General features: G+C 44.1%; 1 protein-coding gene across 3 annotated transcripts in view; it reads left to right on the top strand.

Annotated features, from left to right (window-relative positions):
• Positions 1-23,371, top strand: part of DAAM1 (dishevelled associated activator of morphogenesis 1) — a 177,984-nt gene that overhangs the window by 94,604 nt on the left and 60,009 nt on the right. For all 3 annotated transcript variants that reach the window (XM_032782373.2, XM_032782372.2, XM_032782371.2), the window contains exon 4: positions 22,238-22,309. In XM_032782373.2, coding sequence (XP_032638264.1) covers positions 22,238-22,309 — 72 coding nt within the window. The remainder of the gene's footprint in view (positions 1-22,237; positions 22,310-23,371) is intronic.

Below are 23,371 nucleotides of genomic sequence, written 5' to 3'. Positions count from 1 at the left end.
CCGTCCACACTAACCGTAATCCAAACTGTTAATATCGAATTTAGCGCTACTCCTCTCGTCAGGGTGGAGTACAGAAATCGATTTAAAGAGCCCTTTATTTCAATATAAAGGGCGTTGTAGTGTGGACGGGTACAGCGTTAAATCGATTTAACGGCCATTAAATCGATTTAAACGCGTAGTATAGACCAGGCCTTAGAGGGATTTGAATTGATTATTTAATAAGAGCCATGTAGGGGAGGGGGGAAAAAGAAAAAAACAAACCATGTTATGTACAATAGCAAGTCTGTGGGCAGTGACCCAAAAAGGGAGTGGAGCATGCATTAAATAGAACAGTCGTGCAGCACTCGGATCAGGAAAGGGATTTACGGATTATTGTAGAAAAGTCCTTTGAAGTTGTCAGTCCAATGTATGGCTACAATAAAGAAGGGAAAAGAGGTTACGGAGGTGCATCAACAGAAGGATAAAATACAAATTTAAAAGTAATATTATCGGACAAAGACTTGTCTTATAACTAATCTAAACCACTTTCTTCTCTGCTGTTCCCTTACTCCTAGAAAGGACATTGTTGGAAAGTGTGGGGAGTGAAGTGAGCGAGTCCAGCTTTTAAGTTTTTTTGGCAAAACCTCATGGCTCATTTCAGCTGAAGTACAAACTTCAGACTGTTGAAGAGCTCCCAAGTCAGATGAGGAAATGCAGGGTTCATGCAGAACCTGATCTCCCTCACACAACCATGTGCTATGGGATGCTAGCTAGAATCTGCTGTCACAAATACAGTAGCGCTATGACTTTTTAAAGCTAGCTCTCTGGTCACAGACAGCATTTGTAAAAGCAGAGTGGGGATTGGGAAGGAATGAAACATAAGCTGAAGAGACGGTACAACTCAGAGCAGTATTAGTAATGTGATTTTCTGAAAGTGCAAAGCCATCTTAATGCAATTAATATCAAGTGCAAGTAAGTGAAATATTGAACAGTGTGCTTTTAAAGCCTACATTTGAAATCTAAAATCTCAAGTCAGGATTCTACTGTAGTATAAAATGGAAACAACTAAGTGCAGAGAGGATTTTGAAAAAGAATGGGGTAAATAGAAAAGGGATGATTCTCAGATGGTTCCCGCCTCCCCAGCCAAATAGCCTTTTTTTCTGTCTCAGTGCCTTTCATCTGTATCTCTGAGGATCTTCTTATTCCGGTTAACAATTGTGTTCGTATCTTTATCTGGTGGCTCATTTAGGTAGTTTGGTGAGAAATCTGTGTCTCCTTCACTTGAAAACCATTTTCACTGTGGTACTAGAGACTGACAAAGATGATATTTAAAAAAAAAAAAAATCACTTGGAATTTTGCCCTGTTTGGTCATCTGGGTTGAATGAAAAACATTTCACGGCCTCTTTGCATCCTGAATATGCCTACAATTGTTGTTGTTACAACAGGTTGAAATATTATGCCAGATGCAGCATTTGGCAGATGTTATTTTAACTTTTCTCATTGCTAGTTACAGAAAATGGCTGTTTACATGGCTGGGGGTGTTTTTCAATAGGAAATGTTTGTAGTTCTTATCTTTAAAGGTAATTCCCTTTTTAGTTCCAATCACAACACACTCTTTTGTTTGAGAGGTTTTCCCAGTCTCCAGCCAAAAACTGCATCTGTTAGCAATCTTTTGGATTTTAAACTGAAGCTTTTTAAACAATGAACCATCTGACCATGAAGGCATCTGGTCATGCTGTATTTGCTTATTGTTAGCATAATTTTTAAACCTCAGGAAAAGCAAGGCGTGTGTGTTTGGGGGTGTGTGTTCGAGTTAGAGAAAATAGTCTGGTGTATAATGCAATGTGCTGGTCTGGATGCTGAGCTTATCAGATCAAGGAGCAATCCTATTAAATTTCAGCACTTCTCGGCAACACTTGTGCTAGCAGTATCATTTTAAAAGCATTTGGCATTGTAGTGCAGAACATCATTAGTTGCATGTTTGATTAAATGGACACCTTCTGAGACTAAGTGGCTGGGGTGAAGCTAAATATTTAGAGGGCCACTGTGGGCAAAATTCTCTGTTAGTGCAAACCTGGCACAGTTCCACTAACTTCAGTGGAGCAGTGCCAGTTTTAAACCACTAGAGGATTTGGTCCTGTGAGTTTAAAAATCATACACGCTGCTGTCTGAACACTTTTATCCAAATGTATTTTTGTTACAAATCTGAGTTGGCAACACTGAAAGATGATGGAGGAAAGGGGAGAATGTATCTCAATTTTAGTTTGCTTTGTGAATTTGTCAGCATTGGATATGTAGTCAGTTTCACTCTCTGCTCTCTTGTTTTGTTTGGGTCTTTCAAAAGCAACAAGGGAGAGGGAAATTATTTGGCAAAAAAAGTGACTGCAAAGCCAAAAGCGATTTGCAGAGAAACTCAGAGGCAGGTGATGTACCTGAAGCTACTTTTAATTTATTTTTGAAAATACCGGCTGTTTTTCTTAAACTTCAAGATCTTTCAAGATTTCTGTGGCTGGATTGCTACATAGTGCTTGCATAGCACCGTGAAGGGATCCATATAAGTACACAGATATTTTACTGTAAGTCGAGGGGTGCCACTCTCACAATTGAAGGGCTGGCTGCATCTCTGTCACCTTCCTGAGCAGAGACCCAGTGTCTCGGATCTGTGGACCTCATTATTCCAACAAAGGAAATTTTCAGGTAAGGCACAGATCCATTTTCCCTTTCTGGTCTCTCCCCATGCATCTCATCCGGCGTTTAGCTCTTCTGCGGTGGAATTTTGTAATACCCTCATTCCTGGATCTCGCCTGGGTCTGATGTACCAGCTGTTCTTATCCTGCAAGTCTGATTGAGTTTGTGCATGCACAGTTTTTTCCTTTGGCAATCTGTGGCCAGTGGTGTATAGTGACCAGACAGCCTTCTGAAAACAAAGCATTGTTTGTTTTAGAAGTAGGAACAAATCACTTAGAGAAGAATTGGTGTGTCTTATTTAAAGGCTTACCGTCCTCTGATGGCAACAAGCTCAGGCCTGACTGCCCCAGACACCCCAGCAGGTGCCTGCGTCTCAGTCTGGTGCCCCCTTTCTCAGCGTCCCTTTTTAAATCCTACTATCGTACTTTTCTTCTTCTTGTTCCTGGGCTTTGAACCCTTCCTGATCTAAGCCAGTTTGGCAGGTTGGCTGGAAAGGGAAGTGGAATCATCAAAGTTAGTAGTTCTGGCATTATCCTGTAGCATCTCTCAAGTATTTGCTCAGAGGTGGCTATATTCAGCCATTCTTTTCCTTCCTGCCTGTTTCTCCAGACGGCTGTCTATCAAGTTAACTCAATGAATTCAGTAAATATCCCAATAAACAGGGCAATATATGGTGGTCATAAATTATTGCAGAGCAGCTCCAAATCCACCACGCCCACAACGCAGGCTGTCTGCGCTGTACTTGTCAGGCAAAGGGTATTATGGGCAGACATGGCAGTTAGTTCAGAGCAGCCCAGCTGCTTCTCCTCCCTTCTCTAGGCCTTGCTTTTGTTCATTTTGCAGAGGCTAATTTAGCACTTGCCAAAAATGAAGCCTCTTGGGTTCTCTGCTGGATGGAAGTACTGTGGCCAAAGGGCAACAAAACACTCTTCAGTGGTGTTGAGATCTGGGTGTCGGAAGGAAGTTGTCTGAAGCTTTGATCTGAGGATGAGGGTGCTAGTTACGAAATGTAAGGGAACTTCAAGATGGTCTTTATTCTTACCATGATGCTGCTGGAGTAGTCGTCTAGATTCTTTGCGGGTTGGGGTGAGCTGTTTGTCGTAGAGCTGCTGCGAATGTCAGAATGAAAGACCGCTTTAGGAAGAGCCCGGACCATGGCCCCAATTTTGCGTGTGCTCATGTCACGGCGAACGAGACTCTACAGGTTCTGACAGGGTGGTTGAACACACTGTTTTGTGCTTCATTAAGCTGCTGTGGTGATGGGCGCTTTAGGAATGCCTAGAGAACTAGCAGCCAGCGAGCTGTTGATGCAGAGTGGTAAGAAAGTGAGCGGCGGAGACTTCCTGGAAGACAGGTTTCAGCAGGGTCGGCATGTTAGTCTGTATCAGCAAAAACAGCTGGCAGTCCTCGTGACACCTTAGAGACGAACACATTTATTTGAGTATAAGCTTTCGTGGGCTAAAACCCACTTCATCAGATGCATGGAGTGAAAAATACAGTAAGCAGAATATATATTATAGCACATGAAAAGGTGGGATTGCCTTACCAAGTGGGGGGTCAGTGTTAACGAGGCCAATTCAATTAAGGTGGAAGTGGAAATTAATTATCTCTAAGGTGCCACAAGGTCTTCTCGTTGTTTTTGCTGGGAGAGTGGTGTTCTCTCCTGCAGCAGAATGAGCAAAAAGGATACAAATGCCCCAGGAGCTAAGTAGGTGGGAGATGTGAACAGGGTGTACAGAGTAGATTAAAATTCAAATCACATCTGTAGCAAAGCTTCACCTCATTTATAAAATGTGGCATATTATGAAAACAAAACTGTCACCCACTGCCCTGCCAGTGCGCATCCACCAGGGCATACAGACTATTGACCTTCCCCTGAAAGTGCTAATGAGGCACCTCATCTCATTGCTACTTCCCCTGAGGGGGTGAGATTGACTACATTTGTTAATTAGGCTTGTGCAGTAGCAGTTACCAATGACTTTAGCAATGATGTGAAACAAGAGCACTCCCAGTATCTGTCAATTTCCCACTGCAAAGAGAAGCAGGTAGAGAGCGACCGCACTGTGCAAGAGCTCATTTGGATCATAGTCCATTTCATCTTCATTAGCCAGATCGCTGGAAGCCTGAATGGAAAGAAGTCTAAAGGGATAGAGGAGAGAGAGAGCAACAAGCTTCTTGACCAGATAGTTTTGGTGGAGTTTGCTGCATTAAGCTGTGCCCTATCAGTGCGAGAGGACTACATGAGCTCGGAAAACATGTCATCGCGAGTGTGGTTTTTCGCCTTCTAATGTGTGATAACCGTTGGGACGGAGATGATAGGGATGGAGCATAACCGTTGGGACGGAGCATTGAAACATTCTGGGGGGACTGCATGGTCACCTGTGCTGCTGAGTGCTGTTGAGTTCACCACGCGGACCAAACAGGAAATGAAATTCAAAAGTTCCTGGGGCTTTTCCTGTGTATCTGACTAATGTATCGGAGTTCAAAGTGCTCCCGGAGGCCAATACCATCAATTTGCATCCACAGTACCCCAAATTCAACCCAGCAAGGTCGATTTTAGCGCTACTCCCTTTGTCGGGGAGGAGTACAGAAGTCGATTTTAAGAGCCCTTTAGGTCAATGGAACGGGGTTGGTTGTGTGGATGCAGTCATTTTTAAATCGACCTCAGGCGGCTAAATTCTACTTAACCCCATAGTGTAGACCAGGGCTTAGTGAATTTAAAAGGACACCTATAAATATCCTCGCTCCATCCCTCTAAGGAAGGGAGAGCGAAGGCATTGTCCAAAGAGGCTGTTAAAGAAAATGAACACGTTTTGAGAACTTGAAGGAATTCAGGAGCTGGCCAGCTGGACCTGTTTAGACAGCAGACTCATAGTATATCCTCTGCATTCACAAGAGCATATGTACAACCTACCTATTGAGATCACGCAGTGAATAGAATCACAGGCAGAGTGGCTTTCTATACCCTGAATTTCTTCTGTTCTTCCATCTGTTCTTTATAATTATGCAGACAATTAGCACCAGGGTGATTCATGTCTGTAATTCTTTCCTTACATTAATCAGCAGCTACAGAAAGGTTGCTGTTGCAGCCCAGGGGAAGGACTAGGCAATCCCTCCTTTATCAGCTGTTGCTACTTCTGTCAGACAAGAGATCATGGATTCCAATTCTGGCCTCCTGCTGCTGCAGAACTTAGAGGTGCTGTACAGTGAGAAGTTTCCACGTGTATCTAAGCCAAAGGTCCCATGGTTCCTGTGTCCTGCCCAGCATTTCCCTTCTTAGTAAGATGGTACTGATAGGTGGAAAGCTGACTAGCATTTTTAGACAGGCCTCCAAAAACCCCTTTTTGCCTTGTTTCCAGCCCCCAGCATAATTGATTCCTCCCTCTCTACAGTTTCTACCCTGCATTGTACAAGTGAGGCCTGAAGACTTTTAAGGAGGTTAAGTTTTAGGGTACATCCAGATGGGGGGAGGGATAGCTCAATGGTTTGAGCATTGGCCTGCTAAACCCAGGGTTGTGAGTTCAATCCTTGAGGGGGCCACTTAAGGATCTGGGGCAAAAAATCAGTACTTGATCCTGCTAGTGAAGGCAGGAGGCTGGGCTCAATGACCTTTCAGGGTCCCTTCTAGTTCTGTGAGATAGGTATAGCTCCATATATTATTATGTCACTGTCTCATTTTCTATAGGGGTATGTGATGGGAGGATATATAAGTGGCCCTCAGCCACCTCTTGCAGGTGTGGAGTCCAGCTGCTGGTTATTTTCAGCAACAGGCTTGCCATTGTTCATATCCCTTTCCATTTCCAAGGTGATCTTCCCAGGGAAAAGGGCTAGGAACTTATTTAATGAAAGCTGAAATGCACCTTCCGATGTCCAGTTCCTCTCAGTCTGGGAGTGGATGGGGGATCTGTGGGCTCTGCAAAGCCCAGAGGTCAAAGCCTTTTGTGAGCAGTTGCTGAACACATGCTCTGCATTCATCTGAGTCACTGCACTGCCATTAATCTATCCCATTGCTCCTGAGAAGCATTATGTGAAACCTATTGCTTGGAAACCAAACTCTGCTCCTCAGGAAGATCTCACTCATATGCACTCTGCTAATTTTCACACCCAAAAATTCACCCGCAGTGAAGACTCTGCTCAATGAAGACTTATGAGCTGGCTCTGCTCTTTACTGGAGGGCTTCTTCACTGCTAACAGAGTACACTAAAACACAGCCACTGGAGTACTGCAGGCTTTTGCCCTGAATCATTACAGCTCAGCGACTTTCTACAAATATCTGAAGGAAGTCCATGTTGTGCTGCATTGGCTTTGTTGTTCTACTGTACCACGCTCACCAAGTGGCAGTATTAAGTGATCTGCGATGAGTCTGCCTGGTTGTTAGCATGAATTGATGAGGTTCTGCTGCACTTAACTGAGAGGGGTCTTTAAACTGGGAGGCGGCAGTAAGAGAGCCAAGGGGGAGCTGAGAAAAGGGAAATCTTTATAATTCGGCAAGTTAATTGTAAGTGAAAAGTTGTGCCTATTGTGGTGTTCAGCTTTCCTCTCTAAAGACCTTTTTGCCCCACCACTTCCTTTCAGTCTGACACAAACAGCGCTTCCATCTCCCTTTCAGCCTGGGATGCAGGCATGTGTCCTGTCTTATATGCACATCAGCAGAAGGCAGGAAGTTGTGCTGAGCCCTTCCGGCACTTCCCACAGCTGTGAGGAGCCACAGGTGCAGAGGGGAAGTTGTAACATCTGTCCAAACAGTGGCTGGCCACTGGAAGAGGCGCTGCAGTGAGGATCACCTGCACCCTCCCCTTTTTATTTCTGCCTTTATCTCCAGCTTGCTGCTGTTGCCCTGTATGCGATTCCCCGTCCCTCCTGCGAGGAAGCCCAGGACGTAGTAGGGAGGGAGAAATCTACTGGTTACACTAAGCTAGCCCATCTCAACGCTGAGGCTTGTGAGGCTAAGCAGCTCTGGCATCTTTCCTGTGGCCCTCCTCTCGGGAGTGTTGAATTAGTGCTAGGAACCAAATGATGTATCTGTAAAGGAATTTTAAGTGCTCGTTGCAAGGGGCAATAATCATGGAGGTGACAGGCCAGGTGTCAGATATCCCTGTGGGGCTGTACGATATTTCTATGCTGTACTTCCTCAGGGCCAAATAAGACAGCTCATGCTATGTCTCTCTAGATGTCATTGCTTTGCTACGCTACAGGACAAACCCTCTGGCTGTGTTTCAGGTTCTGGATCCTCTGAGCCTCCCAGGAAACCATCTCATTTAACCTCTGCTTTTTTTCCCTCCGCGCCTAAAATGCCAGATGGAGAGTGGGGTCAAGTGAAGGGTAATTGCTCATTGCCATTCAGCAGGGGAGGAGCCCCATTAAAATCAAATGACTCCAGATAGAAAGTGAAATGAGGCAACCACAATGGGGATTGTGATATCTGAGGTCTGTATTCCCCACCCCCAATCCCTGAGGATCCCCTGGAGTATGTGTGTGGGAATACAGATACACATGCCTGCGCTGGGCTCTCTTCATGTGATCCTGAAATATAGCTGTGTAAGGGGTTGGAATGTGGAGTCCAGCTGCGAGACCAGGTAGGGTGGGAAGTGAAGGAGGGTGCCAGGTCCAAGAGAAAGTTTAGTTGGCAGGATTTAGTTACAGACTCTCTTGTTGGGATGGGATTCTACCAGGATTCCAGGAGTGCTCCCCTCCTGGCATGCAGGGAGGAAGCCATGATATCTTGAATGACCACAAGTGATCTGTACCTCAGTTAAATGCCGGGTCACCTTTGTTCCTGCAATGGTTCCAGTAGTGTAGAAGTGCCCCCCAACACGATGCAGGGCATTGAATTTATTTTCGCTCCTAAGCTAGGAGAATGCCAAGTACTGACTTGTCGGTATCACATCTCAAAGATTACAGTGAAGACATCCCTACGAGCACTGATCAGGCCTCTGCCTTTCTTGGGTTGTGATGTCCTACGTGACTAGAACTCAAGATGATGTGGCTCTGGGTGCATCTGTGTACATCATATGGGATACTTCTAACATCACTTTCTAAGTGGGAATTACTGTTGAAGCCTCTGGACTTCCATGTCCGGTGACTGTAGGAACATAACTGAAACTGCCTCTGGGATTAGCCTGAAGCATTGGTTCACAGCCTTTGCCATACTATGATTCTATGTGGCAACAGAAAGTTTCAGGGTCCCCTGGAAAGGGATGGGTTTATGACCCTCACATTGATAACCCGCGGTCTGCAGCTTCCGACCCTTCTTAACAAATCGGGCCCTCTTGTAGTGGTCTGTGCAAAGTCACACTGTGTATGACATGGCATTTTGCTTATGTTCTGAGAGCAAGTGGAAGAACGTTAGAAAATGGCTTTTGATCATCCTAAAAGTTACCCAATCAGTTAGTAAGATGTGGGGACTGAGCTAAAAGGACCCAACAGTAGAAATGCCCTCAATTTTAGATTTGTGTGTGTGTGTGTGTGTCCAAATGTTAATATACGGACCAGCAGGACTTGAATTGTGACCGGTGCCATTGATTGTGACAAAGACTTGTTTTGAAGAAGAAATCATTTGTGTGTTGGTTTTATAGACACCGTTGCTTGTGAGGGTGGAGGAGATGGACTGTCCTTCAAGCAGGAGATATCAGTCACTCCTGAATAAACATAGTGCAACTCGGCATGGAAAAACCTCCTTTTACTTCCAGTGAAAGTGATGGTCTCTCAGAGTAGCCTGGCATCAGGCACTGCTTGAATCCTCTTGGCTTTTGTCAGCCACTTGTAATTTACTAGTATTCTACTCCCAGACTTCTCCTACTGCTCAGTTCAGCTTCCAAACTGTGATAAGTGGGACTGCTCGAACAGCAGTGGCAAAAAGTAGCCCATGTTTCCTTAAGTAGCATAATTTTTTTTGCAAATAATTAGGACTATCAATCACAGTTAACTCAAATGATTAAAAACAAATTGACTGGATTAAAAAATTAATCATGATTAATGGCAGTTTTAATCACTTTGTTAAACAACAATAGACTGCCCATTTAAATTTATTATAAATATTTTTGGATTTTTTTTAGATTTTCAAATATATTAATTTCAGTTACAACACAGAATACGAAGTGCACAGTGCTCACTTTATATTATTTTTATTAAATATTTGCACTGTAAAGAGGATAAAGAATAGTATTTTTCAGTTCACCTGCTACAAGTACTGTAGTGCAATCTTTGTCATGAAAGTGCAACTTACAATTCTTTTTTGTTACATTGTTTTGTTTTTGAGTGCAGTTATGTAAAACGTTAGAGTCTATAAGTCTACTCAGTCCTACTTCTTGTTCAGCCAATCGCTGAGACAAACAAGTTTGTTTACATTTATGGAAGATAATGCTGCCCACTTATTTACAATGTCACCTGAAAGTAAGAACAGGCGTTCGCATGGGACTTTTGTAGCTGGCATTGCAAGATACTTGCGTGCCAGATCTGCTAAACATTTGCGTGTCCCCTTCATGCTTCAGCCACCGTTCCAGAGGGTATGCTTCTATTTTGATGATGCTTGTTAAAAAAGTGTTAATTAAATTTGACTCATCTCCTTGGGGGAGAATTGTATGTCTCATGCTCCATGGTTTTACCTGCATTCTGCCATGTATTTCATGTTATAGCTGTCTTGGATGATGATCCAGCATATGCTGTTCAATTTAAGAACACTTTCACTGCAGATTTGACAAAAGGTGAAGAAGGTACCGACATGAGATTTCTAAAGATAGCTACAGCACTTGACCCAAGGTTTAAGAATCTGAAGTGCCGTCCAGAATCTGAGAGGGATAAGGTATAGGACATGCTGTCAGAAGTCTTAAAAGATTCAGAAACTACAGAACCCAAACCACCAAAAAAGGAGATCAACCTTTTGTTGATGGCATCTGACTCAGATGATGAAAATGAACGTGCATCTGTCCGCACTGCTTTGGACTGGATTGTTACTGAGCAGACCTTGTCAGCATGGAAAGCAGGTCCCCTAGAATGGTGATTGAAGCATGAAGGGGCATACAGATGTTTATCGTATCTCGGATGTAAATGCCTTGCAACACCAGCTACAACAGAGCCATGCGAATGCTTGTTCTCACTTTCAGGTGACGTAAATAAGAAGCCAGCAGCATTCTCTCCCATAAATGTAAAGAAACTTGTTTGTCTTAGCGAATGGCTGAATAAGAAGTAGGACTGAGTGGACTTCTAGGCTCTAGTTTTACATTGTTTTTGTTTTTGAGTGCGGTTATGTAAAAAAAAATTCTGCATTTGTAAGTTGCACTTTTACAATAAAGAGACTGCACTACAGTACATGTATGAGGTGAATTGAAAAATACTATTTATTTTTTTACAAATATTTGCACTGTAAAGAAGATAAAAATAATATAAAGTGAGCACTGTACACTTGTATTCTGTGTTGTAATTGAAATCAATGTATTTGAAAATGTAGAAAACCTCTAAAATATTTAAATAAATGGTATTCTATTGTTTAACAGTGCGATCAAAACTGCAATTAATCACCATTATATTTTTATCTTGGGATTAATCGTGATTAATTCTTTTGTTTGACAGCCCTACAAATAATTTTTGATTATCAGATTTAATAATCTTATGAGTGAGCAATAAAGCATTCATTCTCCTCTGTGAAAAGTTGTCGTATATTTGGTTCTTCTTGCTTAAGTTCATAAATATATATTATCCCTGATATTTGTGTTTTAGAGAAGTGATTGTTCTTGCTGATTAGCTCCCAAATATTTTCTCCATGAATCACAGCAGCTACACAGCTCAAGACAGGGTTACGTTTCTGCAAACAACCTGCATTTCCATCCTAAGGATGTGGAAGAGAATGATGTGCTTATTATAGGGATTATCATTGGCATAGCAAGTATTTGTCTGTGTAAAATTCTAAACTGAAGGCATGAATGACAATGCAACCAGATGCAAAAGCATTTAGCATATGCCGAATGGGATGTGCTTTCCTTAATATTTAAACAATGATTTTGCTCATGAACAGGACATACCTATTTAGCTCACTTACATTTTGCACTCCCTTGAAATGCTTATGTCACTTAGCTTGTGCAGATAAGAGGAGGCAGCTCTTTTATTACAGCAAACATTTTATTTTTGCTCTATATTAAACAAATTCTGCAGGCTCCCCATAGGAATGCTGTGCTTGATGTGTCATTGAAGTGAACACTGAAGCGTATTGCTCAGGGAGTCGGCAACAAGATTCTAACTTTACCTCCAAGAAATCCATGGCTTTTTGATTTTAGTTGTGAGATTCAAAAGTATCTTGGCAAGAGGCACTTGCTGTCAACTGACCTGTTAAACACATGGTCTCTGGAAGAAGAACTCTGTGCATAGGCCTGAACCCGCTTACAAAGCATTGAGGGTGCACGCAGTCCCCCCAAAGGCAGAAGGACTTCTTGCTCCACCACACCTCTCAAAAACTCTGGAGGTATCCTGTTTGTCAGCCCTCCATTCATCATGCAAATCAGGGTCTGCGTGTATCTGAACGCCAGGGGTTGTGGTATGCCACCAAACAAGGACGCTACAGCTAACATGGCCTGTGCAAATACATGCTAGTGATCACGTGCCCTAGTGTAGGGTGGGTTTGTTTAGATATTTTTCTGTGGCCTTCATCGTTTTAACTGAGCGTCTCACTAACAGCTCTGAATTTAACCTCACAACGTCTCTTGAGCTTGGGAAGTACAGACCCTGTTTTACAGATGATGGAGGCTGGAGGGAGTCAGAGAGCTCAAGTGATTTGCTCAAGGTCATGCATCAAGTCTGTAGCTAATAACGGAACCCAGATCTTCTGAATTCAAGTAGTCGAACGTGAAGCCAGGGTCTCATTCTGATGTTGATGTAAAGTGGTTGCAGCTCTGCTGACTTCACTGGAATTACACCAGCATAGGGGAGAGCATCGTGCATCATGCAGTAATGAAGTGTGCCTGGAAAGTCACCAAATTCAGAAGGTTGTGAACTAAATGGGGCGGAGGGATGTCAAGGTATGAACCCCCACTTTGAACCTTAGCGTCCAAAAGATGGGTACCTGCATGAACCCCCCTAAGCTTAATTACTAGCTTAGAAATGGTAGTGTTTTTTGGGGCACTTTCTGGCCCACAAACCCTTCCCTGGGGACCCCAAGACCCAAAGCCCCTTGGGTCTCAAAACAAAGGGAAATAAACCATTCCCCTCTTCTCTTCCTCCCAGATCCTCCCTTTCCTGGGTTATACTAGGAGATCGCTGTGATTCAACTCCTTAAATCTTAAAACAGAGAGGAAATCCACCTTCCCCCCACTTCTTCAGTCCCCCTCCCAGACTCTTCCTGAGAGAGACAGTGATACTAACACAGAGAGAAATCAGGTTTTTCCTCCCCCCTTCTCTCCTTTCTCCCACCAGTTCCCTGGTGAGTGCAGACTCCCTCCCCCTGGGTCTCACACAAGAATAAAAAAACAATCAGGTTCTTAAAAAGGAAAACTTTTAATAAAAGAAAGAAAAAAGTAAAAATTGTCTCTGTAAAATCAAGATGGAAAATGTTAGGGTCTTTCAGCTTATAGACACTAGAGAGAATCCTCCCCCCCAGCACAAATACAATCCTTCCAGCAAAATACACATTTGCAAAATAAGAAAACAATTAAAAGACTAAACCACCTTTCTAACTGGTACTTACTAAATTGAACAGAAGAGACGGTTTCAGAAACTTGGAGATATCTGCTTACATGTCTGGTCCCTCTCAAAACCCAGAGAGAACAAAGAAAAAACCCAGAAAGCACAAACAAAGGCTTCCCTCCACTGAGATTTGAAAGTATCTTGTCTCCTGACTAGTCCTCTGCTCAGGTGTTCCAGGTTTACTGCTAGTTAACCCTTTTCAGGAAAAAGAGACATTAACCCTTAACCATCTGTTTATGACAGGGGGCATGAGGGCAAATTCCACAGTCCCAGAACCCTCACCAAGATTCCCCTGCCAGATACCACTCTCTCTTTTACAATGACAGGGGTCCAGCTTTTGGGCACCACAGCTGGCTGCAGCAGTATGGCTAGGGGAGAGAGGTCATTTCCCCAGGCAGGCCAGTCCCAGGCCATTTAGGGCTTTTAAAGTGTTGGTTACAACCTATAACTCCACCTGCAGAGCAACAGGCAGCCAGTGCAGATCCCCGTGCACCAGTATCACAAGCTCCCAGTGAGACTGCTACAGCTGCTGTCTCCAAATGATTGTGCGGAGCAGCCCCCTGTGGAGCACATTGCAGCAGTCTAATCTCGAGGTAAGACAAGCATGGAGAACAGGAGCTCAGTCTGAGGCTGAAAGGGAAGGCTGCATCCACCTAGCCAGATGCAGATGGTAAGTTGCTGTGTGGGTCGCTGCTGTCATATGATTGTCCAACAGCAGCCAGGTGCCTGAAGTTGCGTTGCCTAGTAACTGGCAGATGTACTCCCTCGGTCAAAAAGATCGATGTTCCCTCCAGTTGCTCCCCCTACACAGCCGTCATCCTCTCAGTCTCATGTGGGTTGAGTTTCAGATAGCTCAGTCTCATGCATGCCCCCTGTCAGCCCCTGGCGTGGCCTCAGTGCTGCACTGCTTTGTCCAAGGGTTGGAGTTGGATGAGCTAGAGACCTCCGACTGGGTGCCATCAGCGTGCTGAAAACCCACGACTCCTTACGAGCCCCCACCTACCCGTTAAATGGGGGGATGGTGGGGAGGGTGGCAGAATGGTGCCCTTCAGGACCCCATGCCTGAGAGCTCATCAAGAAGAGGCACAGGTATCCACAACTCTCCATTGAGGCCTCTGTGAGAGGAGAACAGAGATGCCAAAGAGCAACCCTGTCCACTCCCACCAGGCAGGTAGGAGCAGCCTTAGGGCAGGCATTCAGCATGCCAGCTTCCAGAGGGCACCAAATAGTATCCAGGGGATGCCAAGTGGGGAGGGGGGGCACCAAAAACATTTTCTGCCCTGGGGCAGGAAAACACCTAGGGCAGGCCCTACACACAGGACCTTGGTTGCCCCTGACAACAGTCAGTCCAGCCAGCCTTGAAGGAGTCATTTGTTTGACCTTTCATTTTCCTTTTCTCTCTTCCCCTTGTGTCTGTTTGGGTTTGAAGAAAGCGACTCAGCCGACCATCATGCTGGGTGAATAACTCACACTTCTTCTTTAGCCCAGTCATATCACCAGGGATGAACTTGGGGCTAAGATTTTTCCAAAGTGACAAGCAATTCTGAATGCATTGATCTTTTGGGGGTCCAGCTTGTGACACCTTCTGAGGATCTGGCTCCCGGAGGCTGAAGGATGAGCACCTTCTGAAAAATCAAACTTCTTTAAAGTGTCCAGGTTGGGCATCAAAAAATTGATGCCTCAGTTTCACTAGTTATCTGTGTTGATGTCTTGCAGTTTTCTTGCATGCGTAAGTTACTGCTAATAAGTTCAGAACATGGTGTACTACTGATGAGTTAACTTCCAAACTCTAACCTCTGGGTGCTGCCCAGTGCCCTCTAAACAGTCAGTTCTTTTCATGGATGCTAAATTTGGGGGTCTAAATAGGTTGCTATTGCCTGTTTTAGTGGACGAGCTAATTTAGTGATCCAGGGAAAGTGAGTAAACTCTGTGCTTTTAGTGAATATTAGAAGTTCTAAGTTGCCTCACTTTAAACTCTCGATAAATGGTCGGTAAATAGCCCTCATGGCAGTACAACCTTGCCTGGATCCCACTGGGAGATGAATAACATTCCTGGGCTAAAACAGTAGGTGTTAAATTTCCTTGACAGTCGCGGAAACCTCTCCTCTGCAGTGATCATTTCAGTCGGTCAAACCAGTTTTTGGCAGCCGTCAGTTTTAATGCGTAGTCATGAATGTGGCCAAAGATGTACCGAAGACCATCTTTGGCAGCTCTAAGAACCCCAGGATTATTTTGATATATTACAGCACTGCGTTTGTTTTCCAAAAGAGATGTTTTCTGTCTCTGGGGGGGTTTCCCCCCCAATTTGCTGCCGTCACTCAAGATGAGTTTTTACAGTAAGTTCATTGTAAAGGCAGGAGGTAAAGGGGGGAGGGATTCAGAAAAGCTCAATGTAAGGCAGTGTGGCCTAGAGGATATGGCACTAAACTGGGACTTGCCACTGACCTGCTTGGTGACTTTTGGCAAGTCACTTCTCTTTGGGCTTCCATTTTTTCCCCCACCTTTGGTCTATCTTGTCTGTTGAGCTTGCAAATTCTTTGGGGACAGGGACTGTCTCTCACCATCTGTCTGTACAGCACCAAGCACAATCTTGGTTAGGACCTCTCTGTGCTACTGCAATACAAGTAAATTGTAGTAATAAATATATAAATGCTGTATTTAATGGAGAGGAAGAACAGCGAGAAAGGCTTGAGTTTATCCTCTGCAATGCTTCTTGGTTAATAGCATTTTTTTAACAGCAATGTGTGGTTCTCAGTAGCATTTCAAAGGATTGCACTTCTTGTATTTTGCTTACACTGCACTGACACTTGAGTTTTACAGGCCGTACTGTTGTAGCTGTGTTGTAAAGTTAGATTGTACTCTGTGTATCTGTCTTTATTTTTGTATTACATTCTGTGGCAAACACGGCTGAAAGATTAACATTTCCTTTTAAGCCGTATTGGTATAAGACCAAAGCAGTCCTGTTTTGCATGAAGGCTGATAGGTTCTTGCACGTTACAGGGGAATTAAAAAAAAAAAAAAAGTTGATCTAAGCAAAGCGTTCCTTCTTTCTCTTCCTGGAATTGAGCATGCATGTCCTGAATGGAGCAGTGACATGGAGCTTAGCATTTCTGAGCTTTGGCAGCCAAGGTAAGCTTATTGAGATGGCATAAATATCAGTGACTTTAGAGCCATCCACATAGAAGCAGCCTCTGTAAAACAACACAAGTTGCTTGAGGTTCATTAGATTTTCCACTAGTCTTGGCATGACACACATTTTTATTCTAACTTCATAAAAAGTCTCCAGTCTGTTTATTCCCTAATGGGTGTAAAGTGTCAGGCGGAGGTGACTCGGACATTGAATAAAAACCCCCGGGTACTCATGGGTGAGGGGATAGGAAGACACCCTAACTAAAGCAGAGGATGGGGAGGGTCCTCGTAAGGTTTCCTCAGGGTAGGGCTACACTTGGAATTTCAAAGTGCTGCCACGGCAGCGCTGCGGGAGCGCTGCCACAGCAGCGCTTTGAAGTGTGAGTTTGGTCAGAGCGGCAGCGCTGGGAGAGAGGTCTCCCAGCGCTGCATGTAAACCACATCCTTTACGGGTGTAGCGTGCAGTGCTGGGAGCCGCGCTCCCAGCGCTGCCACCCTGATTACACTGACGCTTTACAGTGCTGCATCTTGCAGCGCCCAGGGGGGTGTTTTTTCACACTCCTGAGTGCGAAAGTTGCAGCGCTATAAAGTGTGAGTGTAGCCAAGCCCTCAGTCAGAAAGGTGGCTCTTTTTCTTAAACTTCCTGATGTCTATGGGAGCTGAGGCTTGCAGACAGGTTTATATCAATGGCAGGATTTCCCTAGGGTAGGGATTCAGTTAATGCGGCCACTGAATAGAAAAATCAACTTGACCTCGTTACCACCAAGCCAGCTCAGCACTCATAGGAAGAGGTGGTGAGGGGAGACTCTGTCTGTGAGCATGTCCCCGTGAAGATCTCTCTCTCTCCACGATCCAGCTGCAGACTGTGGTTTGTCTCCTCCCACCCCAAAAAAGAAAGGGCACAGGGCCTGCCTGCAAAGGTGGCAGATCCCAAAGCTCTGGCTTTTAGTGGTGTCCTCTTCTTCCACCCCTTCAGCAGGCTCAGAGTCACGCTCAGCAGCATGTCCTGGCTGCATTTGTCCCCCAGACCTTAGGTCACTGGAGAAGTAAATACAGCCACAGGGGAACAATATATACCCCAGGCCCAGCCACTCTCCCCCAGTAAAGACACTCAAACAGATGGGGGTGCAGATTTGTGGAGGTGATTGAACTCTTTATTTGCACCTCAGTCTTTGACGTATGAAGGTGTCTGGGCTGTTGATTCTAAATCCATCTAGTTAAATGTCTTTAAACTAAGCTGTAGAAGCTAGAGGCTCTGGGAGTTTCCTAAGGGTTAATGACTGGGTGGGAAGAGTTGATGGCCTGTGCAGAAATTTGCCAGGACACCTTTTATAGGAGAGAAGCTGCTACAATTCTGCACAGGAAATGATTTGTATTATTGTGGGAGCATCTCTGGTCAATGGCCTTGAAAGTGCTGAGAGCTAAATTGCCTAGAAAACCGGGGCAAGCTCTGGAACTCATTGAAAGCACTCAGCCTGGAGGCTGATCCTATTGCTTCAAGAATCAGAACTGCATTTGCTAGTGTATTGTTACCTGGCATTAAATTGCTTTGTGCATGTGAATGGAGGAAAAACACATATACTCTTGTCATTAGGGGCATCTTCTCATTGGGTGTCGACTCTGGAAAGTGTAGCCAGAGGAGCTAGCCTGAAAACCACATTCCATTTCCGTCTGTAACTCTCTCATTGCAAGGAATGGGTTGGTCTCAAGTCTTTTCATCACTGAGATCAGCTGGAAAGCTGTTGCTAATGGTCGTTGGATGTAAATCATTGGTGGGGCTGGAGAATTTGGCTGCTGGAGGCAAAGCCTTTGTGATGGAGAACTCTTGAGTCTAGAATTTGCCCTCCTCATGGATCTGACCAGTTTTGTGTTAGCAGTATTTCAGTATTGAAACACTATGTGCCTCATGGGATTTGTAGTTTGGATGCCTTGTGCTCCCTTTTTCTTCAATGGGATCCCCAGTGGGACTACATCTCCCATGATGCACAGTCTTCCCTCACTGACCTGAGACTGTGGTATGTTGCTTTTTGAGTTCGCCCAGAAAATTTTGAGTTTTCAGAGGAGAGGATGGGATGTGGAAATGTTCCAACTAGCTCTAATCAGAACCCTGAAGTCAGTGAGGTAGCGAAGAGATTCTTATGTCAGAACACCCAAGATGTCCTGATGCTTGCCAGTCCTTTAAAAACTTGTTGGATGATTTCCTGAGAAGCTGAACCCCCAGCTCCTTGACTTCAGTGTGAATCGAGGGTACTGAGCACCTCAGGGAAAATCAGGTCATTGTTCCATAGCAAGTATGTCTGACTTATCACTAACAAAATAGGAACAACAATTGTTCTGAAGAGGCTGCTGCTACCTTAGCTCTCCAGGGCCTAACAGTTCAGGGGCTTTTAAGCCAGTGGGGTCAGATCTGGAGTGTTTGTGCTAGTTATTGACATGCTGTGTTGTTGGCATTAGGGAATCCCATCAGAACCAGGGGTGTTGACCAAGATGGCGAAATGTATCTGATGCAGATGTTACTTATTAACACACGGGGAAAAGTTAGGGAGTTTCTTTATAAAATGCTCAGGTCCATGGAGCAGAGAAGCCAATAGATTATTTTTCATGTTATAAAAGTCCTAAAAGAGTTGCTCTAGCTCAAACAAAGTTATAGGGTTGAAACAAGAATAACTGGGTGAAATTCTATGGCCTGTGTATTATGCAGAAGGTCTCACTAGATGATCACAATGGTCTCTTCTTCCCTTAAACTCAATCAACCTATGAATACAAACTTTGATTTTCTCTTACTTTTCAAAGCAGAACATAAACTGCAAGTCTTTAAAAAAAAATGTACTATGGGACTTTTGTCATTGTATTTAGTTGTAACCTTGCGGGGCAGGGAGGGAGGGAGGGATGGGGGTTATACAAAGTGTAACTGTTTCTCTGTGGATTCTAATACTGATTCTTGGCTGCGAGCCATTAGCGCAAGCTAACGATTTTCTCTGGAACTGACCTAATTTTACTGTTGGATCCTTTGGTAATGTACACTGCTGGTGTGAGACAGCTGGTGCTCCCTTCCCTCCCCAGGGGAGCTGGGAAACTGACCGTGAATTCACCAGCCTTGTAAGTGAGGGAAACAGGTTCGTTTACAGACTTAGCTCTCTTACAAAGTAATCTGATATTTCTTATACACCAGCAGCAGGCTCGCTGCATGCTGGATATTTCTACAGGGAAACGTGCAATTAAAACTTGCATCCAGCTACTCATGTCAAGGGTCACTTGAACTGGCAAGAACTTTTTCTTCTTGTCTGTGTGATCCTAGACACTAACTCTTGGACAGATAATCTCTGTGCCATCCCTGCCTTCACTCCTCCATCCTCCCAAAAAAACCTCACTCCAAACAATGTTGACAATATGACTGCCTGGCGTTTCTGTTATCAGTGCAGTTCTCAAGTCTAGAATTAAAGCTGAATCAAGATTTCTGTAACAAGTTCTTATATTTCTTAGGTCCAAATAGCTCAGCTATGGAAAAAAAGTTTGATTTTTTGTTTGTTTGTTTTGTTTTAAAGTAACATCCAGATTTAAGCCTAGGAGCAAAAATACTAATTTTGTCCCTTTAAATCTGTCTGGCTATGTTGGAAACCGCCTATAGAATTGAACAGTAGTTCTGTCTTGGCAGGGGAAACAAAGCATTTCTGAAGCCAGCCTCAAACAAAATGTTATCTTTGCAGTCCCACATCAGTGAGCGAAACACCCTGGTATTTTCAAGGATGGATGTGTATGGGCTAGGGAAGGGTCTTGTAGGAGGACAGTATAGGTCTTTGTCTCCCTCTAGTGACAGGCCCACATAAGAGGGTAACAAATATATTGCCCCTGCCAGGTACAAGGGCTAGTGTTTTAGCACAAGGGCTAGAGACTCGTGCTTTGAATGTGAGAGGTCTTGGGTTCAAATCCCTGCCGGCAGCCAAAGTGGGGTTGGTTATCTAGGGATTGGCCTTGTGTGTTGTAGTAACTGGGTGTACCAGGATGAGTCAACAAAACTTTAGAGAGCCACAGCTTGAACTGCTTTTGTAATTCCAAGCCACAGCCTAACGACAGCAAAACATGGGTTTTGTGTTAGGAACGTTGCTGTAACCATTCCCAGAAATACGTGCTCTGTCTAGCCTTGTCAGTCAGTCAGTCAGCATAACCGTGTTGCTATAAGGGACTGGTTTCATGGAATCTGGTGTGTTGCAAATACTGTGATAACAGGTTGTTCTTCTAGTAGTGTCCCTGTGGCTGCACTTCAGGTGTGTGTGTGTCTCCCGAGCCCTTGATCGGAGATTTTCAGTTAGCAGCGTCTGTTTGGCCTGCGTGTGCGTATTATGCCTACACATGCCGTATAACTTTCTATAACAGGAGACTATCCAGACTGTTGCTTTGAGAGTCAAGAGTGAACTTTCAGATGTATGGAGAGTGTTTTGCAGGTCTCAAAAGGGGGGGGGGGGGCGGAAATCTGGAAGCGTCTGTCACTGAGAAACTGTTAGCGTGAGAGCATGTTACTGAATCTGTAAGCAGCTTTATTTTCCTGCCTCACATTCTTCCTTGCTATGCCATGTCACCAGTGTAAATTTGATCTCTTCCAAGTGACTCATGTACAAGGACATCGGAGAGCCTGAAAAGCTATCTAGTGTATTCCACCCAGCAGCATGTCATAATCTCTAGCCTAGAGAGCTGGATTCTAAATCATGCAGTGTAGCGCAATGGTTTTCAGCCTCTCAAGATTGAACCCAAAGGCAGGAGTCAGCAGTTGTTTAAATGAGGAATGTTATGAGCCTTTTTCTACACGCTCATTACTTCTGGCTAAGCCTGGAGTGCCCCCTACGCCATCCTCCACACCAGGGGACTAAGATGCCTGCAGCGCATCTGAGGATGACCTCTTGCAACTGATGGAGTATGGGGCTGTGGTGTGAAAAAAGTCAAAAGCGTCTGAAAGAGTGTAATTTGAATTGTCATGCCTCTAATATCTGTGAAGAAATCATAACCCCCCCGGTTGAGAGTCTTGTATCTATGGTGAAGTGTCTAATGGCCATTTTGAGTTTTGGTAAGTGATGGCCACTTCCTGAAAAAGCGAAATATGGTTTATATCCAGTTTATTTATTCTGTGTCAGTTGTAGCAAACTACGTCAAACAGGGCTGCCCGGGGGGGACAAGTAGGGCAATTTGTCCCAGGCCCCAGAGGGGCCCCCATGAGTGTATAGTATTCTATAGTATTGCAACTATTTTTTATGGAAAGGGCTCCCAAAATTGCTTTGCCCCAGGCCCCCTGAATCCTCTGGGTGGCCCTGACGTCAAAAGCAGCCTCACTGCATTCAGCAAAGCTATGTAGTCAAAAACTTTCAACGGAGGAAATTTTAAAGTGCTAGTACTGGGAGATCTGGGTTTAGAGTTTGAGTTGTTCTCTAAGGACCTTGGAACCTGGAGATTGCCACGGTTAAATCGGGAAGTGTTTAGTTAAAAGCAGACATTGTAACGCGGATTGCATATAAAGACATTGTCCCATAGAGCTTTTGGTTAAAAAGACCAAATAATATACTTAGATCAGAATGCTTGGGATGGCGGGCTCAGAGTGTAGAAAATCTCATAGACTTTAAGGCCAGAAAGAACCATCATGATCTAGTCTGATCGAAATCAAACTTTGACTGGTATAGTGGAAGTATTGTGTGTCGTGTGTTCAGTCTTCTTACATGGCTATTGTAAAAGGATGGGGAAAGTAAACCTTGTTTCTCCTGATGAGTTTCTTTTTGTTTTCAGGACCAGGAAGAAAATAAAGGAGCCACTAGCTGGCCTGAGTTTTACATTGATCAGCTAAATTCAATGGCTGCTGTAAGTATTTTTCCAATTATTTTGCTGGCATATGTAGAATAAACAAAAGTGTTCTTTAGCAATGTAGTTTATGATGTAATCAACTGTTACACTTGAGAATATTACTGCCCTCAAATCCATGCTAAATTCTGCCTCCTTTCCCTCTCAATAAACTTACTGTCTCCAGTGTGTGCTTTACATAAGGTATATATCTGTTTTACATAAGGTATATATGTGCACACATGCACAGAGTAATTCACTGAAATGTCATGGTAGGATGCATAATGTGCAGTTTGACTTGCATTCACTCTTATGTCAGGTTACTCATAGAAATGTAAGGCTGGAAGGGACTTCAAGATGTCAGGTCCTGCCCCCAGGGGCGCTGAGGCAGGACCAAGTAAACTTACACCGTCCGTGACAGGTGTTTGTCCAACCTGTTCTTCTGAACCTCCAACGATGGGAATTCCACCGCCTCTCTTGGAAGTTTATTCCAGAGTTTAGCTACCCTTTATAGTTAGATTTCCTAATCTAAATCTCCTTTGCTGCAGATTAAGCCCATTACTACTTGTTCTGTGTTCAGTGGAAATGGAGAACAATTAATCACCAACCTCTTTATAACAGCTCTTAACTTATTTGAAGACTGTTATCAGGTCTCCCCTCAGTCGTCTTTTCTCACAGCTAAACATGCCTAGTTGTATTTTTTGAACCTTTCGTCATAAATCAGGTTTTCTAAACCTTATATCGTTTTTGTTGCTCTCCTCTGGACTCCCTCCAGTGTATCCGCATCTTTCCTAGCATGTAGCACCCAGAAGTGGACACACTGCTCCTGCTGAAACCTCACAATTGCCAAGTAGAGCAGAACAGTTAGCTCTCTTCTCTTACAAATGACACTCCTGTTAATTCACCTCAGAATGATTTTAGCCTTTTTCGCAGTTGCCTCATGTTGTCACCTATTCAGTTTGTGATCCTCTCCAACCCCCAGATCCTTTTCAGCAGTACTACCACCTAGCCAGTTGTTCCCATTTTGCAATTGCTGTTGTATCAGGCTGTGCTGTGAGTCAGCCACAATAACTAGACTGAAAA

Source organism: Chelonoidis abingdonii, chromosome 4 (assembly GCF_003597395.2).
Source record: "Chelonoidis abingdonii isolate Lonesome George chromosome 4, CheloAbing_2.0, whole genome shotgun sequence".
Taxonomy (NCBI): domain Eukaryota; kingdom Metazoa; phylum Chordata; order Testudines; family Testudinidae; genus Chelonoidis; species Chelonoidis abingdonii.
This window is presented reverse-complemented; position numbering and strand designations above follow the sequence as displayed.